At 52.8% G+C, this 14,855-nt stretch overlaps 1 protein-coding gene across 1 annotated transcript; it reads right to left on the reverse strand.

Annotated features, from left to right (window-relative positions):
- Positions 1 to 2,343: 2,343 nt before the first annotated feature.
- Positions 2,344 to 10,784, reverse strand: MAPK13 (mitogen-activated protein kinase 13). Its single transcript, XM_060111271.1, has 12 exons — positions 10,666 to 10,784; positions 9,708 to 9,837; positions 8,367 to 8,425; positions 5,066 to 5,174; positions 4,846 to 4,875; positions 4,395 to 4,442; positions 4,155 to 4,269; positions 3,936 to 4,007; positions 3,270 to 3,349; positions 2,949 to 3,027; positions 2,695 to 2,871; positions 2,344 to 2,426 (listed from the first exon to the last, which is right to left on the reverse strand). The coding sequence occupies exons 1-12, from the start codon at positions 10,782 to 10,784 to the stop codon at positions 2,344 to 2,346; spliced, it is 1,101 nt and encodes a 366-aa protein (XP_059967254.1).
- Positions 10,785 to 14,855: the final 4,071 nt, after the last annotated feature.

The raw sequence follows: 14,855 nt of genomic DNA on the forward strand, positions 1-14,855 counted from the left end.
GTAGATGAGTTTAGAGAATGCAGGGGACTTTGAATACCAGGCCAAGAAGCCTAGACTTTCCTTGGGGCTACTGAGGAGTCTCAGAAGACAGTTCACTGAAGGATTTAGATTAAGGGGACCGGGGGCAGTTTAGTCACCAGCAAGGTCAGAGCCCCTCCCTCGATCCACTCCTCCCTCCTGGATAGGAGGGCCACTCCTTGGGAGAGAAAACAGGGTCCTTGGACACAGGCAGCAGTGAAGAAGCTCAGAGACAGGCTAGAAGGGTGGGGAGGCTGGCAACCCTTGATTCCAAGCTTGGGTTGACAGCCTTTGGCACCGTGTTCGAGGCTGCTGTGGTTCAAATCCTGACTTTACCACTTTCTCCCAGTGGGTATCTCTCTGGAGCCTCAAGCTTTTTCTTCTTCTTTTTTAAAATAGACTTTTTTTTTTTTTTTTTTTTTTTTTTGGGCGATATGTGGGCCTCTAACTGTTGTGGCCTCTCCCGTCGCGGAGCACAGGCTCCAGACGCTTAGGCTCAGCAGCCATAGCTCACAGGCCCAGCCGCTCCGCGGCGTGTGGGATCTTCCCGGACCGGGGCACGAACCCATATCCCCTGCATCAGCAGGCGGACTCTCAACCACTGCACCACCAGGGAAGCCCAACAGACATTATTTTTTAGCGCAGGTTTAGGTTTACAGAAAAATTGTGCCAAAAGTACAGAAGGTTCCATATACTCTCTCCCTCCCACCCCCATGGTTTCCCCTAATATTAAATATTAACATCTTACATTAATGTGGTACATTTATTACAATTGATGAACCAATACTGGTACATTATTATTAAAGAAAGTCCATAGTTCACTTGAGGGTTCACTCAATGTGTTGTACAGTTCCACTAGTTTTGACAAATGCATAATGTCGTGTATCTACAATGACTTCATTCAAAATAGTTTCACTGCCCTAAAAATGCCCTGACTGAGCCTCAGTTTTAACATCTCTAAAATGAGAGTGTGAAAGTCATCTAAAGCCCCTCAGTCTCCCATTGTAGGTTTCTAATTTAGGCCTTTTGACAAATTAAGTGGTACTGAAATCAACTAAATGTTTCTCTAAATGTGGTCAGATATTCATCAGAATCACTGGGCTTGGGTTGAGGTGAAGGAGTCCTCATTCAAACGTCTAGGGTCTCAACCCCAGACCTGCTAAATCAAAATCCCAGGGGCTGGGCCCAGGAATCTGCATATTAACCAGGCCCTGGTGCATAGGGAAGTTTGAGACCTGAACAGAGTTTTCAAAACTGAACAGAAGGATCCAATCCATTGTCAGGTTAAAGCTCAAGAGAGATGTACAATTCCCAAAAGGGGGAAGGAGCAGAACCGTTTTCCTGGAAAAAGCCCATTTCTGCCTTCTGCAGCTCCCAGTCAACAAGCCTGCTGTTTCATATCTTGATTGCTGATCACTCACCCAAAATAACCTGCATGCAATGTCTCACCAGCTGCAGCTCTCTCTGCAACTCCCTTAATTTAGCAGCCAAACACATTTGGCTCCACAACAAAGGGGCTCTGGGATGGGGCCCCTCCCTCATGGCCATCTGTAGTGGGTTGAAAAATGTGCCCCCAAAATTCATGTCCACCCAGAACCTCAGAATGTGACTTTATTTGAAAATGAGATATTTGCAGATGTAATTACTAAGGATTAAGATGAGATCACACTGGATTAGGGTGGGTCCTAAATTCAGTGACTGATGTTCTTACAAGATCAGCCAAAGACAGAGATACACAGAGCAGAGAAGGCCATGTGAAGACAGAGGCAGAGACAGGGGTGATGCAGCTATAAGCCAAAGAACACCAAAGATTCCAGGAGCCATCAGAAGCTAAAAAGAGGCCAGGAAGGATTCTTCCCTAGAACCTTCAAAGGGAACATGGCCCTGCCAACACCTTGATTTCAGACTACCAGCCTCCAGAACTGTGAGAATAAATTTCTATCATTTTAAGCCACCCAGTTTGTGATAACTTGTTACAGCAGCCCTAGCAAACTAATACACCGTCACTGCCGTAGACTCCTGCCCCAGTTAGCCCCACTACAGCCATGAAGGTAAGGACCCCACACGCAGGCGATTCTCCAGATGGGTGCTTTAAATATGGCCAGTTATGATCATAGCTATTTTCTCCCGACCAACACCTCTGAATTCTGCATCTACTAGGCCTGTTTCCTACACAAGGACAAGGGTCCTCTGTCCTCTGCTTGGAAGGCTATAATCCAAGACGGGTTAAAACTTCAGTAAATAAATACTGGTCCCAGGGGCAGTGCCTGGCAGGTGGTACCATGTGGCCATTCCTGGGCTCAGCCGAGGGTCGGGCTAGATGGGTCACTGCAGCTTCATGCCACTCCGGCGCCGAGAGTCCTTCCGGGCGATGGGGCTGAAGTTCACAATCTCCTTGTAAATGTGATCTGAGAAAGACAGGGTGGTTCAAGGGGTAGGGGGTGCTGAGGGCAAGAGAGAGCCCCCCTCTCCCAACAGACATAGTGTGGAGCAGGAAGTCAGCTCGGCGCAGGGAGAAAGAAGTGCACACAGGGGACAACACTCGCTCAGAGAGAAAGGTGATAGTATCCAGGAGGGAGTTGGGACCGGCTGAGGGCAGGCAGGAAAACGAAGCAGACAGAGGAGAGGGATGCTGCAGGCAGAGAGAGGAAGCAGCCTGAGGCCCCGAGCCCTTACGCTTCCATTCATCCACTGTGAGCTCCTCCTGTTCTAAGAAATCATCAAATGGCTGCTGGGCCTCTGTTTCCTCCTCAGGGTCCCGGCAGGATTCAAAGAAGGGGTGGGTGAGGGCCTGAGAGGCAGTCAGGCGCTTGTGTACGTCCAGCTCCAGCATCTTCTCCAGCAGGTCTGCAGCTGCGGTCACAGAGTGTGAGCCTCACACGCCATGGAGAGCCCGCCCGCTGAGACAGACTGCAAGCCCCAAGACTCACCCTGGGGGCTGGCACGCGGGAAGAGCAGAGAGAAATCCTTCTTGGGGTTTTGTGGCAGGGACTGGATGTAGGATTTGGCCTGGAAGACAGAAAAGCACTGAATAATCCCCAGTTGTCAGCCCCTCAGGGCTTAGGCCATGGGGTATAGAGAAGGGACCCCAGAAAAGCCCCTGAGCAGGGCTGAAGGCTCAGGTCGGAATCCAAAGTGAGATGAAGGCAAGAGCCCTTGCCAGGGCAGAGGGGAGGCACAGCCTGCAGCCCACCTGGCCCTGGTCAGCCAAGCGCACAGCCCTGGCCAGCCTGGGCCCATCTGCCACTCACCGCTTTGTCATTCAACTTCTGCACAAACTCGGCGTCCGGCACCCCCGTCACTTTCAGGATCTGCGTCAGCTGGTCCAGGTCTTGGCAGCAGGTTAAGGCTCGGCCTCACTCCCTGTGGGTGGGTCTGAAGCTGCCCTTCCTGCTGCCCCTCCATCAGGCCCACCCAGCACTGTGGACCATCCAGGTTCCAGACACTCACCTCCTCCTGCTTTTAGGAGGGGAGGTTCATCCTTCAGGACTCAGGTCTCTGGAAGGCTTCCTACCTGCCAGGCTGGGTAAAGGGTCCCTCCCCACAAATGCTCCTGCATGTGCCACCTTCCTGGCCTCATCCCGCTCAGTCACCTCCATCCATTATTTGTGTACTCCCCCCCCACACACCCTCGCACTCTGAGTTTGGCAGGGAGACCCACATCTTCTCCTTAATCCCTGTGCAGCACACACAGGCGCCCAGTTCAGGTGTGTGGTGCCAAAACGTCAAGTATTTTCTGCATGGTGTTGGAATGACAGGTGACTAGTTTTCATCACTTTGCTTCTCTGTACTTTAAAGTTGTTCCACAGGGAGCATGTATCACTTTCACATTAAGAAAAAAAGAGAGATTTAAATAATAAAGTGTCCGTTGAAGGAATGAATCCCTGGATTCATTTGGCTTCTCCAGCAAAGGATACAATCTTTCCCCTTGAACAGAGTTTTCCCCGTCAGCATCTCTGCCATGATACAGCCCACAGACCAGATGTCCACTGCAGAGGGAAGGGGAGGAAGTGTCACCTGGACCAGCTGACCAAGACCCGGCAGTCATCAAGAGTCAACCCAGAGTCACCAAAACAGCCTTGAGGAAGAGAAGAACCCCAGCCCTATCCCCCTCCCCCGGGCAGCGGACCACTGACCAGTCTGGTTGTAGCGCATCCAGCTGAGGATCACCTCAGGGGCCCGGTACCAGCGGGTCACCACATAGCCAGTCATCTCTGCATCTGCATGCCGTGCCAACCCAAAATCCAAAATCTATGGCTCGGGGCACATAGGAAAAAGGAGCTCGCTTAAGAGAGGCTCCCCGAGCAGCTTCTGGGGGCTCCTATGGGACAGGGGCCCACCCCAACCCCAGGCTGACCCTGCCTGGGCCCACTCACCTTCAGCTCACAATCCTCATTCACAGCAAGGTTGCCTGGTTTCAGGTCCTAGATGAGAGAAGAGATGGAGCACTGGGCAGAGGCAGAGATGGGAGCTGTCCCCACTCGGCTGCCAGCCAGCGTGCGACCTTGGCCAGGCCCCTGCCCCTCTCTCTGGGTTTTGGTCTCCTGTGCAGAATGAGGGTTGGACTAGGTGTCCTCTAGGGCCCATCCAGCTCTAAAATGCCTCTTGGAGCCTGAAACACCCAGCTCAGGGCTTGCTTTTTTGGCAAAATTTTCCCAGAAAGTTCCCCAGAACACAGCAATTCTTCTGAGCAGGTCTTCCTGGGCCAAACCTAGATCTGAAGAATCCACTCTCCCTGCTTCCTCCACCTCCTGGAACCCCCTAACCCTAACCCTAGGCCCCAGGGGTGGGCGGGGCCTCTGAGGATGTAGCAGAGAAAGCACTCACCCTGTGGATGACCCCAGCTGAGTGGATGTACTGTGTTGGGGAGAGAAGAAGAAGGGTGAATCCGGTGCCCGGCTTTTGCACCAGGTGTTTCAGGCTGGCTCAGAGATCTCCTCTGCCTTGTCATGGTGTGCTCTCCCAGCCTTCAAGGTCTAGCCTCCCCCAGACCCCAGGTCTCAACACCAAGCCCCCTTCCCCTGCCATCTTGCAGGCTCCCACCCACCTTAAGACCTTTGAGCATCTGATACACCAGGTACTGGATCTTGTCCTCACCGAACTCCATTCCCATGATCTTCTGCAGGTCCGTCTGCATGAAGGGCATCACCAGGTAGCTGCAAGTCATGAGGACTTCTTGAACAGTCCCCAGCCTCACCCAGCTCCAGGTCCGAGCTCAGAGGAGGGCAAGGGGCTGGGCAGAACAGAGGACCAGCCCTACCACAGCCAGCCAGCCAGACCCCCATGCAGTGGGCCTCCTGACTCCTGGCTCCCAGCCTGGACCTGGTGGCTGCCCTGTTGGCAGAGCTCAGGGTACGTATTTCAGCTGGAGCTGTGCTCAGGGAAACCAAATGGAGCAGTGCTCCCTCTCTTCAAAGGTGCCCTCTGCTTGCCCTCCACACCCCACAGAAAGCCACTGCAGTGAGTCAGAAACATTTGCCAGTGTTTCCTTCTGCTTCTGTACAAATATTTCCTCCCCCAGAGGGTCATGCCCCCGCCAACATGGCTCCTCAAACATACAAAAATGTCCTCCTTCCAAGAAGGAAACAATAAAACAGTTTCCAGGAGGGTGAAGAAGGAAGAAGGAGGTAGTTGAGCCAACACACCCTCTTAATGGGATTGCAAAACATGTCGAAGTCAGCAAAATGTAACTGTGACTCAAGGCAGTAATAGCAAAGTCCAGAACAAAAAAAGGATAAAGATTTAGGAAGGAATTAAAAAAAAAAAAAAAAAAAGGATGTGGAGGCCATCTCCCTGAGCCTGTGACTTTTGAAGTCTCCCCACACCTGACTGCACCCCCGCTTCCCTCCTCCACAACCCCCCAGGCACGGGGACCCTGCTTCATGCACAGACCCTTCCCCACCTTTGTGTTTCACCTCTGTGTGGACCCTGATTCTTTCTTTGCAGCTGACAAACTTGCTGAAGTCTCACTGTGATACAACCACCTTCCCTTGCTTAACCTTGTTTCTTCAAGTAACCACTCCTTCTCTCTCTTTCCCTCCCGATCAAACTTCTAGAACGAGCGGTCCTCACCTCTTGATCCCACTGCCTTAACGTCCAGTCTCCTGATAACTTGGCATCTGTTCCCACCCCACCAGCCCAACACAACACCCATGGCTCCCTTTCTTTATATTCAAAGTTTTGCAAAGCCTGACACTCCCTCAAAATTCTCTGCTGCTTCTACCTCTAGTCAGGCTCTGTCTGTTCATCCTCTTATACCTTTTCTTTAGTGTTGATACCTTTTTTTTTTTTTTTGGCTGCTCTGGGTCTTAGTCTCGGCACACAGGATGTTCGTTACGGCGCACGGGATCTTAGTTCCGGCATGCGGGCTTAGTTGCAGCATGCAGGCTCTTAGTTGCGGCATGCATGCAGGATCTAGTTTCCCGACCAGAGATCGAACCCAGGCCCCCTGCATTGGAAGTGCAGAGTCTTAGCCACTGGACCACCAGGGAAGTCCCTTTAGTGTTGATACCTTAATGAACAGTATCGAATCATGTTCTACACTAGCCTGTCCCTGGGCTTTGGCTATCATCCACTGGTGATTATTCTGGCTCAAATCCACATCCCTAGCCCAGACCTTCCTAAACTCCAGGTTTATTTGCAACTGCTGATTAAACACTGGAATGTTCACAGCCTCTTCAAAAATGAAGTGTCCAAAATGGAGCTCATTATCTTTCTCCCAAGATCTGTTTTTCCTCCACCTTGTATTCCGAGCAGGAACCTGGCATCCCCTGACCTATGCCACCTCTCCCAGCCACTGCATCCCAAGGGGTACAACATTCTGACAGTCCTGCCTCTCGATGGGTGTCAAGTCTGCTCTCAGGACCCCATCACCTCTACTTTATTTGGATCAAGGTCGGGGTCTTGAACACTACCCTCCAGGTTTCCTACCTCCCAGAGCTGCTCCCTGCTCCTTTCTTGCTGCCGCCAGAGGGTATCCCCCAAATCTGATCTGACCACATCACAGCATCTCCCTGCTCAAAACCTCCATAGACGTGAGGATGCCTGTAGGATCAATTCTGGACTCAGCCTGACCAAACCAGCCTCTGGCCTCCACTAGCCACACTGCACTTGTCAATACTGCCCAAACGGCCCAGCCTCTTTCAGGCATCATGGCCTTTGCCCATGCAGTTCCTTCTACCTGGGCTGCCTTCAGCCCCTTCTACCTCAGGCAAATGTCAACTTATCCTTCAGGACTGAGTTCAAAGTTTTCTCCTCTGTGAAGCCCGCTGAGGCAGCTTGCAATTTCTGGCTCTCTATCCAGACCTAGAGTACTGACCTCCACTGTCAGTATTCACTACTGTCAGCCCCCGAGGTCCACTTTAAATTCCCAATGCTTGGGCTTTCCTGGTGGCTCAGTGGTTAAGAATCCGCCTGCCAATGCAGGGGACATGGGTTCGAGCCCTGGTCCGAGAAGATCCCACATGCCGCAGAGCAACTAAGCCCTTGCGCAACTACTGAGCCTGCTCTCTAGAGCCCACGAGCCACAACTACTGAGCCCATGTGCCACAACTATTGAAGCCCGTGCACCTAGAGCCCGTGCTCCACAACAAGAGAAGCTACCACAATGAGAAGCCCGCACAACGCAATGAAGAGTAGCTGCTGCTTGTGGCAACAAAGACCCAATGCAGCCAAAAATAAATAAATGAATTTATTTTAAAAAAAATCCCCAATGCTAAGCCCAGCAGCTGGCATTATAGGGGAAAAAAACCCATTCAAAATCACTGCACTAAACTGAAAACGAAAGCATCCTAACAGAGACCTGCAGCTGCATTTGAAATAGGACTGGAAAAAAAAAATCCACCTTCCCAAAGGTTCCTATATTTTAGACCAGGTACTGCGCTAGCAAAGCCATGCATTTAGCAATTAAATTTTCTCATTTTGTGTGACTCTGACAAACATCCCATCAGCCAGAGGTAGCCAAGGCTTCCTGATCCTCGCTTCATGCTAGGAAGAGCCCCAAGGTCCAGATCCACACCTGCGCCCCCAGGAACTGGTGAGGTAGGTTGATGCAAACCCTGTGGGGACTGGCAACAATGTCTCTGTGGTGGTAAAGCTGGGTAAAGCAATGCACATGAGCAGACAGCTCTGTGTCAGGCAAGGTCCATATAAAGCCCCTCCCACCTCTTCCTGCCCGCCTTTCTCTCCACCCTTGGCTGAAAGAATCTCTCCACAGCCCAGAGGCACAGGGACTCCTGGGGCAGGAAGCCCCCCTACCCAGAAGAGAGAATCTGGGCCCTCCCCTTACTTGCTCCCCAGTGTCAACTAAGGCCTGCAAATGTCCTGGAACCCAGCGCAGCCCGACTCACAAATCATGAAAGTTGCGCAGGGAAGAGGCTGAGGTGAAGGCATCCAGGAGTCCGATGACCTGGGGAGAAGGTTGCCAGTGAGGACTGGGCAGCCGCTGCAGCCCTCTGCTCCCCTCCTCTGGGGCCCCAGGCCTGCACAGGACCACCTGCCCTTTCCTAAAACACCATCTCCAGCAGGAGGCAGGTTCCCAGCCTTCTGGGAAGCAGTAAAAGGGGCAGAGGTGGAAGAGGAATTCCTCTAATTGGGAGGGAGTTTGCAGTGCACAGTGGAGAGTCAGGCTGGGGAGAGGGGGAGGTGGACACTCCTGTGCTCACTGACCCCAAGTCTGGTGTTCAGGACAAGCAGCACAAACCCACTCTCAACTCAAGCAGAGAACCACAAGTGGTGAAAGGAATCAAGGAGGGAACAGAGAAGGGGTCTTACAGCCAGCAGGCTCCCTGCCCTTGACCTAGGATCTCTCGCCACATCCAACCTTACCTGCCAGAGGGCTGGTTCAGAGCTGGGGGCAAGATTACCCCGGCTAGAGGCCATGGGGAGGGGTTTGCTGAAGAGGAATGGGGCTTAAAATGTGAACAATATTTTGAAATCATTATGTTAAATGCTTACCTTCCAATCTAGGTATCCTACAGAAAAGCCTGGGCTCCAGGCCCAGCACTGGGTCATTAGTCTTCCTGGCTGTTTCAATCAGACAGGGTAGTCTAGAGGTCAGGCACTGGGGCCTGGAGCCAGGTTGGCTAGGGTCAAATTCTAGCTCTGCCACCGACAAACCATTTAACCTGTGAGTCTTTCTGTGCCTCAGTTTCCCCATCTGTATATGGGGGTAATAGTACTTATGTGATATTGTGAGGATTAAACAAGTTAGTTTATGCAAAGTTCTTAGAACTGTGCCTGGCACATAATAAGTGCTCGTAAGTATCTATTATTCTTGTTGTTATTATGTGGAAACAACACTAACCAGGATTCTGGGCACCACCTCTTAGATCTAGAACAACTACGAAGTTCCTCTGTGCCTAGTTCCTCATAACAGTGAGACAGTAAGTTCGCACCTCACCGAGTTTGTTCTGCTCCACTGCCAAAAATTCCCTTTGCACCCTTCCTGGGAAGTAGGCAGGGTGGGTCCTGGCACCTGATTTTAATAATTAGGTGAGGAACAAGGATCAAAGGAGCAGGGGGGAGATTCCCCTTCTGCTGGCCCTGTTATGAGTTCCCTGCACCCTCGTGGGCCATCACCCGTGTGCGACACACACACACACACACACACGGAGGGGCCTGGTCAGGACCATCTGTGGCGCTGCCCTCCACTCCCTGCCTCCCAGAAGCAGCCCCCAGGCCCAGCCTACGTTCTCATGCTGCATGTGCTTCAGCAGCAGCAGCTCGCGATAGGCCCGCTTGGCAAAGATCTCAGACTGGAAGGGCCGGCTCAGTTTCTTGATGGCCACCTTCTCCCCTGACTGCTTGTCGATGGCTGAGCTGTAGGGTCAAAGGCAGGTCAGCAGGCAGTGGCTCCCCATCACAACCCTGGGACTCCAGATCCTGGGTGGTAACTCCCAGGCCATCTAGGAAGCCATGGCCATCCTCACCCCAATCCCTCTTGGCCAGCAGTCTAAGCTGGGAGGCACTGATGATGCCCACCACCTGGAATGTGAGTGAGCAGCTGACAGCACAGTGGAGCTGGGAGAAGGGGGAGAGAGCAGGCAGAATCTGAGAGAGGTGCACTGCCCCGGGTCAGACACAAGTTAATGCCAACAGGATCCTGAGCAACTTGGCAAGTCACTTCTTGTTTGGGCCTCAGTGTACCCATTTGTAACAATGGGGATTTGCCCGGATGAACTCTGGGGTCCTCTGTAAGGTTCAAGTCCTGGAGAAACAGATCCAGTCCTAATTCAACCCACAGAAACTCCCACCAAGCCGGTAAGAAAAGAGAGATGGCGCCTGGAGTGGCCCTAGGCCAGCCTCCAGAGCCTGAGGCCCCTGCTGCTGCTCCACTTCACTGCCCAGCTTGCCGCCTCCTCCCAGCTCCAGGCCTCTGCCTCGGAAAGGCACCCGCGAAGTTCTTCCAAGCCCGCAGGGCTCTGGGCCTTGGGGTCCTCCATCAAGGTGGTGGGCGCACAGCCTCGAGCGCCAGCAGGAGAGGCGACACCGGAGGCGGGTCCGGGAAGGGGGCATTGGCTGGGCCCCGGCTCTTCCGGAGGCTCCACCCGCGTCCCGGTGCCTGGGCGCCCACCATAGGTCCACCCCGATGCCCCAGGCACCGCCCCCCCGTGCCCCCACGCCGGCGCACAGGCCCGGGGGTCTCACCACACGGCGCCGTACGCCCCGCTGCCTACGTGCATCAGGGACACGTAGGTCTTGGGCAGCTCCCAGGCGGTCTTGTTGACGTCCTGCTTGTAGAAGCCCTTTTTCCAGGTGAGGTTCATCCTGGGCACAATCTCAGCGGCCCCAGCGCGATGGCTACGTTCGCGGCCCGCGAGGCTCCCAGCACCCGCCCCCGCCCGCGGTCCCCGCGCCGCCCGCTCCGCGCCGCCCGCTCCTCCCCACCCCGTGCGAGGGCGGGGGCCCCGGCCGGCCGGCCCCGCGTCCCACCTGCCGGCTCGCCCAGGTGCGCCCCGCAGCCACGCCCAGGCCTGCCAGACAGCAAGCTGGGGAGCCCGATTTCCGCCAGTCCCGGAGTTTGGCGCCCGGACCACAGACCAGCTAGAAGAGGCAGGTGAGCCGCCCTGCAGGGAAGGGGTGTTTCCCGTCGTGTGCTGGGGTGGGGCTGGGGGCCCGACAGACCCGAGGGGCTCCCACGGATGGCGGAGGGCGGGAAGATACAGCCTCCCAGATTCCTCCAGCGCGGGACTCTGTAGGAAGATCTCCCCGGAGATTCTGAAGACAATTTTGGGAAAAAACAAAGCAAAACAAAACCCCACGTCTTTTGATTATGGAAAGTTTCAAACATATACAAAAGTAGACAGACTAGCTCAGTGCTTCTCACATTTGAATGTGCACACGAATCCCCTGGGAATTATATTTTATTAAATACAGATTCTGATTCAGTAGATCTGGGGTGGAGTCAAGATTCTGCATTTCTAACTAGCTCCTAGGCTCCGAAGATCTCTGGACCACACTTTGATAGGGAGGTTCTAATGACCCTGCATGGCCCCAATCCCACAGCTTCAACAACTACATCAACTCCTAGTCAGTTCTGTTTCCTCTACATACTTCCTCCCCCATCATTTTGAAGCAAAACCAAGCATCATATCATTTCATCCATAAATATTTTTTGTATCTCTAAAAGATAAGGATTATTTTAAAAACACAACTACAGTATCATTTTTACACCTAAAATTAATAACAGTAATCCTGTAATAACAACTATCCAGTCTAGGTTCAAATTTCCAGTTTTGAATGTAGTTTTTGCTGGTTTCCTAATGCCTCATGAGGGCAATGACAAGCCAAGGCCTTCTGCCACCTGTGTCTGGTGGCTTGTGTGTCCTGGAGAAGATTCTGTGCTCAAATTAAATTACCGAGAACGCCCAGGAACAGGGTCAGGGGTGGAGAATGGCTATAACGGGTCCAGATGCCTGGCCTGGGAAGGGGATTGTGGAAGGGATGGGGACCGCTTGCTTCACTTTGTCAACAGTAGAGAAGAAGGAAAGGAACTTGCTCGTGGCCTGCAGAAAGCTGGGGGTCCTCCCTAGAGAGTCTTCTGAACCCAAACCCTACGCCACAGCCCCTCCCACGCAGTCCTGCAGCATCGGGCACAGCCCAGACCATTGGGAGTTTGGGGGAGGGAGACGCAAGGATCCCACAGAAATGCCCAACAGGCATTGCAGACGGGGAATTTGTCTTATGCATATCTGGCACACAGTAGGATGTGTTAAACTATATGGAGAGTGAATGGAAGAGTCAGCCCATTAAAAGTGAAAAAATATTTATTTAATGAACCCTCTTGTTTGCCACATACCAGTCATTATTCTAAGTGCTTTACACACACACCTCCCTTAATCCCGGTAAGAGGCCTATGAGTCAGTTGTAGTATTATCCTCATTTTAGAGATGAGGAACCTGAGGTACAGAAAGGTTAGGTAACTCGCCCAAGGTCACACAGCTGGTAAGGGACAGAGCTGGGTTGAAGAAGCTAAGACCATCTGGTTTGAGACTCCAAGGCTATGCATTGTCTCTGGGTTGAGAGGCATTGCTTCTTAAAGGAGATGGCCTGTGTTTCAAATCATCTGCCTCACCCATCATAAGGACATGTCTACTGATCAAACCATGTCTCCCTCATACATCCTGCCCTAGAAATCTGACATACTTCTCACCCTCTCCCCTGCCCCACCCCCTACTCCAGCCCTGAGACACTATAGGGGGAGGAGGTGAGGGGCTATGAGCCTGGGAGGGCTGCAGGAGTTTTGGGTCTTGGGGGTCGGTGGCGCCAGTGGAAGGCACTCTGCTTCTGAAGTTGGGGCAGGATCCTGGAAGGCAGAGTCTAGGGCTGGACACAGACAAGAGAGAGTTGTCCGGGAGACTCAGGTTTCCTTCTGGATTGAGGATCCAGTTCTCCAGGGTAGGGATGGGCCTTGAGCCTCTGTGCTGTGTGTCTCAAAAACCTGAGTGTGGCAGAGGTGAGCCCAGAAAGGTAAGGAATACCAGGGAAGTGCTTATTGCCCAAGTGGGTGCAATCCTGCAAGGGCACGAGCTGGCCACTCAGGTTGTGGCTCTGAATGCCTCTTAAGCAATGGTCAGGAAGTGACTCAGGCCCCAGACTCTGCTGACACTGACCCCACCTTGGGCCTCCGCTGGACCTGTGTTTACTCAGCAGCCAGGCAGCCTTGGAGAGATGGCCTTGGGCGATCCTGTCTGGGAAGTCACAAATGGGAGAGGAAGAAGAGGGGTCACTGAGGACCTCCTGGGTGCCCCCTCCCACAGTCCCGGGGCTCTCTTCTCTTTGAGTTCTGAGGCCCCTCTGCTCTCCTCCTCCCAGACACTGGTCCAGTGTGGTCGGGTTTTGCCCTGTCAACGTCGAGGTGGGGGGTGAGGAAACCAACTTTGGAATGGAGACCTGTGTTTCCATCCTGCCTCTGCACTACCAGCTGTGTGACCCTGGGCAAAGTTCCTTCCCCTCTCTGAGTTTCAGTGTCCTCCTTGTAAAATGGAAATGATATTAAAACATGATAAGTATATTTAAAGGGTCCTGGGAATGCTTCATTCCAAGTGCAGTAAAACAAATAACCCAATGAGGTAGGGACTGTCAATGCCTCTAGCCAAAGATCCCCAGAAACACACCTGTGGGTGAACAAGCTGAGTTTGTCACTCACTACATTGAGGGGAGAACATGCACGTGGGAACCGGGGGCGGGGGAGCGGGGTGTGTGTCTCAGTGAGAGGGTGTTGGAAAGGACTTATTGTAAGGTTGGGGCTTGCGTTAGGTAATTTGGTAGAGGGTATAAGGAAGCCGGACTTTGTTCCAGAGGTGCCATCAGGAAGTGGAGGTGATTCTGTGATTAGGTGTCTTAAGAAATCTTATCTGGAAGGACGGCCAACTAGGATGAGGAGAGAGCCGTAACTGGTAAAGCAGCAGCCTTCACTCAGGGTAGCTAGATGGGGTGTTTGGTCACGTTTGTGGTTTGGACAATACTCGTGTTTTCTCTGTGATTACAGAGTGTCTTGCTTTTGTCTTGATCCGTTGTGGTCACAGATGGCCTTGTCTGCATTCAACAGGAGCACATCAAGATGAGCTGTGCTAGGCCAGCTCCGAGCAATGCCAGGGCCTGGCTGATGGGACTGGGCAGCTCCCAGGTGTCAGGATACCATTATTTCCCTAGTACAGATGGAGAAACTGAGGCCCAGAGGTATTAAGTAATTTGCCCAAAGCCACGCATGACCAAGAAGGTGGTGGACATGGTTTTCAAACCTGGTGTCCTGCTCCAGAGTCTATATGCTTAACCACCAGCCGGGCCACCTGGTGCCCAGCAAGTGCCTGTTCTTGTAGTGCTGTCTTCCTAGCGAGCCTGTGAGCCTCTGGAGGGCAGGGACATGGTTTTGGGGTTGCAGACTGACTTCTTAGAAACTGAGACAAAAGCCCCACATGATTATGAGGTTGGGTGCCCATCCTCGCCTCCCAGCCTGCATCTTGACTCAGAAATATGGCAGCTCCTCCAACACTACAGTCCTCGCGGTCCCAAACAGCAGGGCCAGCTACTCAAATTCTCACCATGATTGGCCATGAAGCCTCTACAAAAAGAGAAATTATGACCTACCTGGGGTCTCGCAAGCATGAAACAGGAAGGCAGCCTGAGAGCTCTGGCCCCAAATCTGAGAGGGTCCCGTGCTCCTTAGGGCCTTTTGAAACTCCACAAAACAATCAAAATTGCAGGGAGTTGAGTAGATGCAGAGGGAAGGCCCCCTGCACGTGGGGGCTACTCTGTGGCTTGTTAAGTTAATTAGTGAGCCTTAGACAAATTAGTTAGCCTCGCTAAACCTTAGTTTCCTCATCTGTATAATGGGA

Source organism: Mesoplodon densirostris, chromosome 10 (assembly GCF_025265405.1).
Source record: "Mesoplodon densirostris isolate mMesDen1 chromosome 10, mMesDen1 primary haplotype, whole genome shotgun sequence".
In the NCBI taxonomy this organism is placed as follows: Eukaryota; Metazoa; Chordata; class Mammalia; order Artiodactyla; family Ziphiidae; genus Mesoplodon; species Mesoplodon densirostris.

Coding starts and splice junctions, on each gene's coding strand:
- MAPK13 (XM_060111271.1), bottom strand. CDS start 10,784: ATGAACCTCACCTGGAAAAAGGGCTTCTACAAGCAGGACGTCAACAAG. Junction 5,175..8,366: donor CTGCGCAACTTTCATGATTT/GTGAGTCGGGCT, acceptor CATGACTTGCAG/CTACCTGGTGATGCCCTTCA. Junction 4,876..5,065: donor AGATGCTCAAAGGTCTTAAG/GTGGGTGGGAGC, acceptor TCCCCAACACAG/TACATCCACTCAGCTGGGGT.